This window comes from Scomber japonicus, chromosome 3 (genome assembly GCF_027409825.1).
Source record: "Scomber japonicus isolate fScoJap1 chromosome 3, fScoJap1.pri, whole genome shotgun sequence".
NCBI classification, from domain to species: Eukaryota; Metazoa; Chordata; class Actinopteri; order Scombriformes; family Scombridae; genus Scomber; species Scomber japonicus.
Genome location: NC_070580.1, coordinates 27,436,264 through 27,447,577, shown reverse-complemented (window position 1 = coordinate 27,447,577; position 11,314 = coordinate 27,436,264). Strand labels below are relative to the sequence as shown.

Below are 11,314 nucleotides of genomic sequence, written 5' to 3'. Positions count from 1 at the left end.
AGATTACAGTGACCAATCAGAGCTGAGGATTTGCTTTAGGTTTTGTCATTAGCCTTATATGCAAACAGTGCAATAACTAAGCAAGAAGCAGCTTAAAATGTTAAACTTTCTTATCAAGCTGTCATCAAAGTGGTCTGACATTCATTTAAGAAGAAAGAAAAAGTGGTTTTGGATGAACAGAAGAATTATTTTGACACCACTTGCAAAATCCTCAAGTCCACTTAATACTTAATCTCTTCTTTACTCTATATTGGCTTTTAAAAAAACAAAAGAAATCTACACAAAGTACCTTTTATAAGTGTTTTCCTGTTTTCCTCCATCAACAATTTAATCTATTTTTTATTATGTCCAGAAACCAAAATATGAATACGACATCAACATGGGCAAACACCATACAATGTCTCACATGACTTCACTGCCTCTAAATGTCTTCAACACTTCTTCGACAACACATCCTATAAAATATCATATATCATCATATCTTTAGCATCTGACACTTGTAGTATACACAATTCTTGCCGGCCTACCCTGAATGTCTATATGGTCTTTACTTAACACTTAAAACATTTGTGGGGACATTGTTAAAGAGCACCGTATGCACCTAAATATTGATAATATGCATGAGAGTCTTTAACAAATAGGTTTTTTAACTCTGTCTATGAAGCGCATGATCTGTTGCAAATGAAATGGGTATAGGTAGCTTTAAAGTCATTCTATTTAGCCAGTGTTACAAGTGCCTTGCAGTGGAGCTTTGTGATAATGCGTCCTTTACAAGCACCTACAAGATGATTGAATGGTTATAAATGGTTGTTTTTTATAAGTGTTTTCTATACATTCATATAAGCAGTTGAAACTAAACTTGACAGTCAATAAACATGGTTTAAGTTTCAGTACAGTATTTGGTTCGGTATATTTGATATTTGCACCACGCAACTGTTGCAGATAAAATAACTGCAATGTAGCCTGATCGTATGTACATAATATATACAGTTACTACGGTGAGTGTTGGGGGAAATAAACATTTTAGGAAAAAAAAACAATCAGATTGGACTCAAATAGCATTTGCTCAATTTACTTTCATTAGAGGGTGTTATATTGTTATATTATCATCCCTGTGAAGTACGAATCTAAATACCTGATATATATGGCATATATGGTATATATGGCAATAGTGGTGACATTACTTTTTTTTTTTTTTTTTACATAAAGCAGTTCATAAAATTAAATTAAGTGCTTGGAAAAAAAAGTTGAGTGTGCAGCCACAATGTGACAAGGTTACATTTGATCAGGAATAAGTAAGTCTTGTTTTATGCAAAAGAGTATGACAGCAAGTTTCCAGCTTATGAGCCAAACACATGATAAAAAAAGGAAGGTACCTGATGTTGTCTTGAACTAAAAAAAGATTATTTATTGAAAATAAATAATGGATAGTGTAGAGGAAACACTTCTGGTTTTCCATGCCGGGATGATATTAATGAAAGCACCAGTATACTCTGCTGAAGTTGGGGTGACACTGACGTCTTTGTTCTTAAGGCATTTTACTTGTTTCACCTGCTTGGGTTGTAAAGTTCAGGATTGCATATGTATAAGATTTGGCCTTGAAAGACTTATACAGTAGATATGTACCAAAGAACTTTGCAATAAATAATAGCGTTTGTCATGCTGTCATACTCTTTTACAAAATGAGTCACCATTAATTGAGAATACCTCTATTTGACAAAGCACACTGTATCCCCCATGATGCACTTGAGCACAAAGCAGGATGGACACGGTGTACTGTTGCAGAAATCACCTGAAGTATCAGTGCTGAGACGATGAGTTTCATACTGAGCTATTAGCACCGATCTAAGAGGACTACAGTGATATAAAGGGTTCTGAACTGAAGTGAATGTCATCCAGTTAACTATATCCTAAAGTATATAGTTTCTCATACAATACTTATGAACAGTTTTTGAAAATACTGTATGTATATTAAGATGATTTAGAATTAACCAGTCACGCTTTGACTTCCAAGCGCAGGAATGACAGTTTTAAATCACCCTACAACCATTTCTGAGGGTTGGTTTGTTCCTGAATGTGCACTGCGTCATTACAGTTGATAAAAAAATAAAAATAACATTTGAAGTGCTAAGTGTAAAGTGTACAGTAAGCTTTGTGTTCAAAGTTTAGGCAGGCTAGGGTCTTCTTTGTCAGGGGATTCAATGTAATTGGCAGCCTCTTGAAGTTTCAAAAGCATTGCCATCTACAACAGAAGAAGAAAGAGTTGACAAATCAGAAATCTGGAAGTATTGATTTCAACGCTGACAAATTTCATACATGAAAAGAAGAAGATCACGACACGACTCTTACCAGCGGATCAGATTCCATGGAGCTGGGTGGAGTCTCCTTGTGAGGCCTCTCCTCAATCGGCTGCCCAGGGCTGCTGGAGCCTATGCTGGGGGGAGGCAGGTGGAACAGTTTTGCCTGGTCCTGCTGGGCAGACGGCCAAGGAAGGGTGCCCCTCACCCAGTCCACCGGGTCCTCCCATACTGCCTTTTGGCCGTGGACCTAGAGAGTCACAACATACCAGAAGAGTAAAATTAGAGTGTAACATTTTTGGTGAAACGGAAGCCACCGCCACTTCCTGAGGAAGAATCCAGCTGGAGAGTGAGCTGCAGATGTGTTTTTATAAGCTAGGACTCAGAAATGTTTGTTTGGATTTGATGGCTCTGGTTTCTCACCTTGATACCGTCCTTAGCACCCTCTTGCAAATATGGAATAATAGAGTGGTTCCAAAGGTCAATGAACCATGATCGAAATTCATCCACAGTGACTGGACAGGACAGGAAGAAGCATGGGCCTGAGGAGACAACAGGAGGACACATACTGAGAAACATGCAGTCATACAAAAAGATGTCAACATATTTCCAAAAAAAAACCTGCCCTGTCCTAATTAGAGTGTTTCATACCAATCAGGAAGTCTGATGTACTGTGCTTCTCCAGGAATGTGTGCAGGTGATACCACAGCTTGGGCACCCAGTCTAACACCCTGATCAGGTCCTCATTGGTCAAGTTTCTCTCATCCTCAGATTCCATCAGCTTCCTGTGCAAGTAGCGCACTAGGAAGCCGTTGGCTGGCTCCACGTTGTTGGAGAAGGTCACCATCCTGCGAGGATAAAAGGTCAAATCAAAATACAAATGAGGGGATAAGGTCAGCAGTCTAGCTCACTAGCTACACTGCATGCCTCTTATTCACTCATATTAGATCTTTGAGTTCAGTTTTAAAGTGAATCTAAAAAATATATAATCATTATATGACTTAAATCAATGTTTTAAATATGCAGGGCAAAGGACAAGTGAGACTTTATTTTTACAGTGAAAATGTAATTAAACCACCAAATCACTGAAATATCAATAATTCATCAACTTCTTCCTTCACTTTTGTTTCATGGCACATACAGGATGACTATATCTTTTCTCCATGGGTGTAATTGTGGCTTATCTTGCAGTCAACACAGCCAACCCTTGTATGTTTGTGTTTTCTTCTTTGGTAGCGGGAACAGAACATTTTCTGAAGGAAATTCAATTATCTTAAATGGAGAAGACGCTCAATTTCAGATTTGTTGCTGTTATTTTTCACTGAGTCTCAATCATAAAGTAATATCATCACTGGTATTCATGGCATGAAATCAAAATGTATCAAATCATACAGCATCAGATTGCATATAAAGACATTAACTCACGTCTAAGTATTGATCTGCTTAAGCACATCTTTGTTCTATTGACCTGTTTACTCCACATTGAGCTTGAAATCTTATCTGAGAGTAATCAGGAAGGGGACATTCATCCATAACACAAACAATAGGAGTGCAGAAGATAGTCCACATCTGTTTCTTCAACTAACCTGAAGCTCAGGTGCAGGCTGTGGTTTGCTGTCATCTTCACTGGTTGATTGCTTGTTCCAATAATGTACGGGCTAAAGGGCGAAACAATTTCACACGCATTAGACACTGTAATAAATAATCACATGATTATATTTGTAGCTATTTTAGGTATATGTGGATGTGGAGATTACCATTTGTGATATTTGCAGGTTAGAGCACCGTTGACAAGTTCGCTGATGGAAGCAGGGTCGTGAATATCATCCAGAATAACTACCAGCGGTATTTCTGATGTGCTGGTTTCCCGATCGATTTGATTGGCCAAGTTGGAAAGAGAAAGCTGCAGATCCTGTGGAGAGAAAGGGAAAGAGAAAGAGAGAGAAACAGCGACATGAGGCGATGAAACAAAGTTGACAACATGACAGACCAAATAATCCAGTGTTGTGTAAGGTCTTATGGGACATCAGTTTCGGTCACCTTGCATGACTGGCGATGCATGTTGAAAGTGACCATGATGCCATCTGTGACTTCACGGGCGCTGCGGTCCACCAGGTACTCAGCCAGCCGGGAAGCAAGGTAGCTTTTACCCGTTCCGCTCGGTCCAGACAGGATGATACGACGATGTTTGAGAAGCAGACTGATATAGTGTTGCATCATAGGTTTGGGAATGAGGGTCTCAAATACCAAGCTGTCCACACATTTCTCCTTCAAACCTGAACACAGTGAGGGACAAGTGAGACTGGACTGTAAAAAACAATAAGGACAAATTCATTATCCGCTAAACACCCAGCACAAATTAGCGTTGGTGATGTGTGAAGTTGAGTGTGGAGTTAAGTTTAAGTTAAGAATTCTGTTAATATCTATGCTAGAAAGAATATACATAGCCAACGGGGAGGGCTCGGGTAGGAAGATGGATTTGTATCACCTCGCATGTCCTTCATAAGCAACATGGAGCTCCAACATTTTTGCTCTGAAAATAGCTTAGCATCAAGTGTAGGGAGTCTGTGCACCCCCACCAGCCTGCAGGAGTGTAATGTTCCACCTTAATTTCTATGGGGCCCATGCGTCTGAGGCTGGTTGATCAGCTGGACCTAGCTGACACCAGGCTGCACTCAGATCATGTTACTCAGGGCCTGTCTAGGCTTCCACTGCTTCCACAGCTCTCCGAGCACTCCCTCCATGCATTCCTGCATGCAAAGGTGGAGAGGGGTCGACTACCAAACCAGAGCTCGCCTCACTGATCAAAGCTCTGGTTTAAAATCACTGATGGGATCCACATATGTGCTTCTAGCATAACTAAAACACCACTGTTACTAATGTAACCCACGTACGTCTGCACTGGTAGTGACAATGTTAAATGTGTGTGAAAAAAAATTGACCATAAAAATCTTAACTAGGCTATTTTCAGAAAAGCAAGTTTTACCTTTGTTAAGTTAATGATTGCATCAGCTGTTGAGTTTATGTTTTGGTTAAGCATGAAAACAGCTTTGAGTTCAATGCAACTAAATGCACGTTCAATATAAAGACTGTAAAGCAAAAAAACAACACTGAATCTGACAGACAGGAAGACAGACAGGCCCAAATGTAGCAGCTCTAATGAAGAGGTCAGACCATTAAACTCCTAAAATAAACCCTGCACAACTTTTCAATTGCAAAAAGACATGATTGATAGAGAAAAGACACCTGGTGATGTATTAATCATATGTAACTGTGTGGATATGTCCTTCAATCAACAGATTTATTGTTTCAGAACTGAATAGCTGGCTTTAAAAAAAGAAAATGGAAAGACTCCAACAGTAAAGCTGCAGACCGACGACAGACAACAGACAACAGTTTATTTGATTAACCCAACATCTGACTCAAAAAAGTTTAAAAAAACAAAACAAAATCTTTCAATCTTTCTACATTTAGGTTGCACAAATCATGTTTCTGGGCCTGAATTCAACTTGGTTTTCAAAACAAAAAGTAATCTAACCTAATAAAATCTAGATGCTATCAATGCTGGCCTATATTCATTTATTTCCACATCTGTGGAAGTAAATCTTCATTCTTAACAGTATGATTTTATATTCTGGGTCATAGTTATTTCACATTTCTTCACTCACCCTTTAGAGCCACCGTAATGCTGCTGGGGCCTCGGGACATGCAGCGAGAGGGCTGGGTCTCTGGAGCTTCTCCTCCCAAAATTCTCTTAATATGGCCCATACTGTAGCTGTAGATGGAGTCAGTAGACAGGCCCACACTGGAGGTGGGGTCCACTTTGGCTATGTAGACCTGGAATGAAAAGGGCAGAAAAAGGACAAGATTGTTAAAACATGAATTTGTGTGTACAGACAGAATCATTTTACAAGGATAAAAGTAAGAGCACAATAATAAAGACAAAACAATAACAACTTCCCGCTGTGATCTTTCACATAGATAGTGAAGAGCTGGCTTCTAATGCCTGTCAAAGGTCAGAGTAAACATGATCTGTACAGGGGGTTACAAGCTTCTGCTCATGAGTACTTTACGTTTTATTGAGCATCATAATATAACCACCAATTGAACTTGCTATTCCCAACATGCATTGCCTGGATTACCTTGTTAAAGAACCTGCCAAACTGGCACAGTAAATTCAAATAGCTCAAATTTAAAATCACAAGTTCAACATGAGTCCAAATGCTATTTTTGCATTCCGGTTTCCATCTCTGTGCAGTAATAACTCCTTGAAGTATTAACCAGCTAAATTTAATGTGACAGCTGAATTACAAACGTGAGTGTTCTTGACGCAAGCTGTACATTCAGTACTTGTGCAGGTCACACTGAACTAACTTGTCAGAAGACGCCGTCTCACCTTGAACGCTTGGCTGACAGCTGAATCAAGCATGGGCCAGTCCATCCTGCCATTCACTCTGACAGTGCCGATGAAGAAATCCTGTTGTTTGACCTCCTGTTGATATAATGTGCAACATGTAGGTGTCACAGGGATTTACAGTCATGTATATTAGTCTGAAGCTGAACAGCTGACAAAAAAACATACTTACGTCTTTGAAGACATGTAAATCTGCCACACAAACCACCACCCTCACACGATGATCATCTCTCTGTGAGGAAAGGCTGAGAGAATCTGAGAGGACATCTGCTGAGAGGAAAAAATAGAAGAGGATAGAAACAAAAGAAGAAAAGACCGATCATGTAGCATGTGTGACACTAGTTTGATTCATATGCATGCAATATTTGGTTTTTTGCCTTTTTTAGCTAAATAACACTGAGCCCCTTTGAGGTCACATGGCAAAAACAAATATTAATGTTGAAATGTTTGCTGAATTCAACATAGTCTGGTAATCCGTGTGTTAAAAAGTTAAATAGATGCAGGTATACTGAATACAATTATTGATTTTTTTAGGCACACTGTTTGATATTGGCCTCTGATGCTTAAAATGAAAGCAGGTAATTTTATTTAGTGTGATTATACTGTTATAGTATGCTTTTAAATACAGCAGTTGAACATTTGTTTTTTTTAAATGCAAATAATAGCCGAGTATATACTCTCTTGAGTAGTTGCTATAAATGTTTATATTACACAGACCTGTACTATATTAATAATCACATATGTGGATTGTGAATAAATGCGTGATACATTTATCAATAATTTATTGTTATGACCCATCCCTTTCTGCCCGCAGTGGTTCAATTGGCCACTTTCTGCAGGAGCTGGCAGTCAGGGAGGGTTGTTAAGGTAATGACACCTGGCTACACCTGTACCAAGGTATAACTATCAGTCTAGTCTCATTGTCTCTCTCTCTCTCCTAGGCTTCACATCTCTCCGGGGTTGGGGTTTGGGTTTGTTTTGGCATTTCTTCTGCATTCAACAGCATTCACATTTCTCATTCATCCATACACTCTATTCATTTATACTGATGCAGTTACTCTGCACACCTCATGCCTTTTGTAAATAAATGTAGTTATGTTGTTTGACTTTTTAATAAAACATTTCATTGGGACTTCAACCTAACTTATCTCCCCGCTTTGTCACATACACTGAGCCGGTTTGTGAAATTATACACTGATGTTCCATTTCTTAGTTCAACAAGACATCAAAAAGTATTTAAAACTAATTCAGTATATTGTCCTGACTCTATAAATATTACCATTTCATCTCCATGCTATGCCTGCTTGTCTAACACAGTGGTATAATCTATAACACTACATTTCCTACATCTCAGGGGATTAAACTGTACCTGAGCCGGTCCCCTCACTCAGTCCTCTGCTGTAACTTTTGGGCATGTTCATGGCTACTGACTGACGTGGTGAAGAACTTCCGAGAGCAGTGAGACCTGAAGACTGGGAAACGGAGCTGGACGGTCCAGGAGATGGACAAGGAGACAGAGTTCCTGTCTTCAGATGGTCATTCTCAGCCTTCAGGTTCTCCACTGTTTTCTACCAAGGAAAAACAAAGTACATGTCATACTGCATGTTCATAAGTCACAATGCCACATCCACAATCCTACTGGGGAGATGATTATTTTGAGAGCTGAAAGGTGAATTACAAGGTGAACATGGACATACAACTGTAGAAAAATGACTCTTCACAGGAAGTTAATGAGGTGGTTTAAAAGTAATCTAAAAGTCAATAAAAATGACATCTAGTTTTTTTGGTGAGCAAAAAATAAATAAAAAGGAACACATCACACTTACTTGCATGTTGGTCATGGTGTCCTGCAGCTGCTCCAGCTTATGGGCAGAGCTCAGAGCCTCCAGGCGGATGTCTGTCAGCTTACGCTCCTTCTCCCACAGTTCTGAGCGCAACTCTGATACAACTTTTTCCTCCACCACGTCACCCTCATCCCCGACACTGAGTCTGCAGATATTCAGTTCAAATCGCATTAGAGAAGTGTAAAGGTAGCAAAAATCAGCAGACTGACAGCCACAAATGGAAAGTTAGATAAATATCCTTCTTGCACAGGTCGTATATGTCTGACGGTGATCTTCATATATAATACATACAGTGCATTTATAGTTTTGAATCTGTGCCTGTGCAGGGAGAGGATTACCGGGATGACGATGCAGAAGCTGAGGATTTCATTGATGATGAAGGGTCCTCCCCGTCGTGGTGGACTTTGGGAGAAGAAGGTGCTGAGGACTCTGGGGTGGAAATTTCCTCAATGTCAGCATATGGCCCCACTGGCTTACCACCCTTCTTACTGAAGGCCTTGTTGAAAGAGCTGCGTAACTGTTTGGAAGACATAAGAGATGAATGTAATGAATGAGCAATTCCTTAAAACATGTATATGTTGAACTGCTTGTATCAGACAGGTTCCTCAGTTTCTGTTAAACACCTGGTTTCCACTTTATTGTGAAATTTCTTCTAATATGTTTCTTTTATGTAATCCTGAACTTTACATATATAATAGACACATACCTTTTGAGGCAGAATCTGTCCTCCTCTAACTTGGTTTAATGTTAAACTTCTGAGTTAATAGTGGCAGGAGTTAAAATGAACAATAATATAATGAAGTATTTTATTAGTTTAGTCTATGATGTACATGTTACTTAATTATGATGTAGAGAGAGAAATGAGGTGAACTTCTAATTAAAAGCCTCTGAAAGCCATCTATATATCAAGTTGTTGTTGTACAATAAAGTATTTAATGATATGATGACACATGCATGGTAAGACATGGATGACACAAAGTTTCCAAACATTTCACAAGTATGACTCATAGATTGCATGCAGGCCAGAGTGAGGAAGGAGTTAAGGCTTGATTTACTTTAGCAACATCACTCACCTCAAAGACCTGAAATGAAAAGCAGGGCAGCGTGAGGGAGAGACCAGAGTCATACTTAAAAACAGATTTGGAACGAGATAGGATAATCACACACACAAACACAAACACACACACACACATGCAGGGACACGAACTAGGACATCAGCTATTTTATTTTTTGGATCAAGCACAAACTGTATACTGAGAACTGACGCTAGTCAAGACAAGAACTAACATTCAAAGTTGGATGAATTTGATGTTGGTGAATTAATAACAAACAACCAAAAAAATATACAAATCAATATAAAAAATGCTTTGATAGTTTTAACTCCCTTCTCTGACAATATGAGGGAAATAGAATACTCATAAGTCACTGAATGAATGTGTTTAGGGTAGTGCATGTGTCTGTTTTACAGCATAGGCCAGCATGTTGGTTTAAAGTTATTTAAAGCACTTGCTATCTTGTGCTTTAAGTTATATAAAACCCATTTCCAAATGTCTGGGAAAACATCAAAACAGATTCATTTTAAAAGTCCTCACCCAGCTCTTCTTCTTCTTCTTCTTGGCCTCCTGCTCCTTGAGACTGCCCATACTTGAGTGGCTGGTGGTGCTGGTGAGGCTAGAAATGCTTTCTGAGGAGTTCTGCCGATTGATCAGCAGCTCTGAATGAAAGGAGAAAAGAAAGAAATAGAGCAAATGAAGGGAAGCTATTGAATCTTTGCATGTGCTTGTTTACTACACATTCCTAGCATATTCTGTACCTTTAGGTGTGATGTCTGGATTACTGAGAGCCACATGAATGATTTCCTGGGCCTCTGTGTTTTTGGTCTTCAGAGCCTCGATGGTATCCTTGAGCTCAGTGAGCTCAGAGTCCTGAAGAGGAGACACATCAATATGCGTTCATTAGCTTACAGGCTGGTAACTGAAACAAGATTCTACTGAACTGAGGATTGTGGAATGACTATCTGCTGTCAACGAGGATGACAGGTTGTGTTGAGTGGCTAATGACAACATGGAAATCCTGCCATGCAAACCTTTGGCCTACATCACATTTCCAGAACGATTACTGTATGTCACCTGGTAGATTTCTTTTGCTGACAGGTTCTGACAACAGATGTAATTAGCTTGTCTTTACAAACAGTGTTTTAAATTTGTTTTTTGATTTTAGGCCAACTCACACCTGGCCAGGGACAATGGATGAAAACTAGCCTTTGGACTAACTCTGGCTTATTTAGAGCAGGGTTTATTCATGTGCAATAAAAATGTATAAAATAAATCAACTAATAGCTTAGCATGCTTTATTCTTGGTTTAAAAACCTAAGTAAACCATCAGGAATAGGAATTGTGGGTTTTTATCATCAATGTCACAGGTGGAACAGCATTAATTAGCGTCATGATATCAGTGAGATACCTTCTGGTCTGAGGAGACGGACAGGGTCTGCAGACGTGCTGTCATCAGCGCCAGACTCTGTTCAAATGCTGCTACCAGATTTGCCTTTAGAGAAATAAACAGAGGTAGACAGAGAGACAGAAAGTGAGGGGTGAGGGGTGGATTGGGGGTGGAGGGGGTAGGGACAGCAGACAGGTATGAGTCACCAGGCTGCATCGAATCAGTCTGCAGTCTCACACGCTCACAGCACATCAAGCAAATGGCTTTTTCCAACTGCTAGGTGAAGAGGGAGGGGATGGGGAAGTGGACAGCTGTGG

The 11,314-nt window shown here is 39.5% G+C and overlaps 1 protein-coding gene across 1 annotated transcript in view; it reads right to left on the bottom strand.

The window, feature by feature from the left end:
- Positions 1-1,555: 1,555 nt before the first annotated feature.
- nav1b (neuron navigator 1b) overlaps positions 1,556-11,314 on the bottom strand; it is a 51,446-nt gene continuing 41,687 nt past the window's right edge. Inside the window, exons 17-34 of the mRNA XM_053315142.1 lie at positions 11,019-11,102; positions 10,524-10,529; positions 10,369-10,480; positions 10,148-10,269; positions 9,629-9,637; positions 8,894-9,072; positions 8,538-8,700; positions 8,081-8,279; positions 6,884-6,978; positions 6,694-6,789; positions 5,966-6,134; positions 4,338-4,573; positions 4,055-4,209; positions 3,884-3,955; positions 2,949-3,145; positions 2,721-2,839; positions 2,350-2,547; positions 1,556-2,242 (exon numbers count right to left, since the gene is read on the bottom strand). Coding sequence (XP_053171117.1) covers positions 2,159-2,242; positions 2,350-2,547; positions 2,721-2,839; positions 2,949-3,145; positions 3,884-3,955; positions 4,055-4,209; positions 4,338-4,573; positions 5,966-6,134; positions 6,694-6,789; positions 6,884-6,978; positions 8,081-8,279; positions 8,538-8,700; positions 8,894-9,072; positions 9,629-9,637; positions 10,148-10,269; positions 10,369-10,480; positions 10,524-10,529; positions 11,019-11,102 — 2,295 coding nt within the window. The 3' untranslated portion in view covers positions 1,556-2,158. The remainder of the gene's footprint in view (positions 2,243-2,349; positions 2,548-2,720; positions 2,840-2,948; positions 3,146-3,883; positions 3,956-4,054; positions 4,210-4,337; positions 4,574-5,965; positions 6,135-6,693; positions 6,790-6,883; positions 6,979-8,080; positions 8,280-8,537; positions 8,701-8,893; positions 9,073-9,628; positions 9,638-10,147; positions 10,270-10,368; positions 10,481-10,523; positions 10,530-11,018; positions 11,103-11,314) is intronic.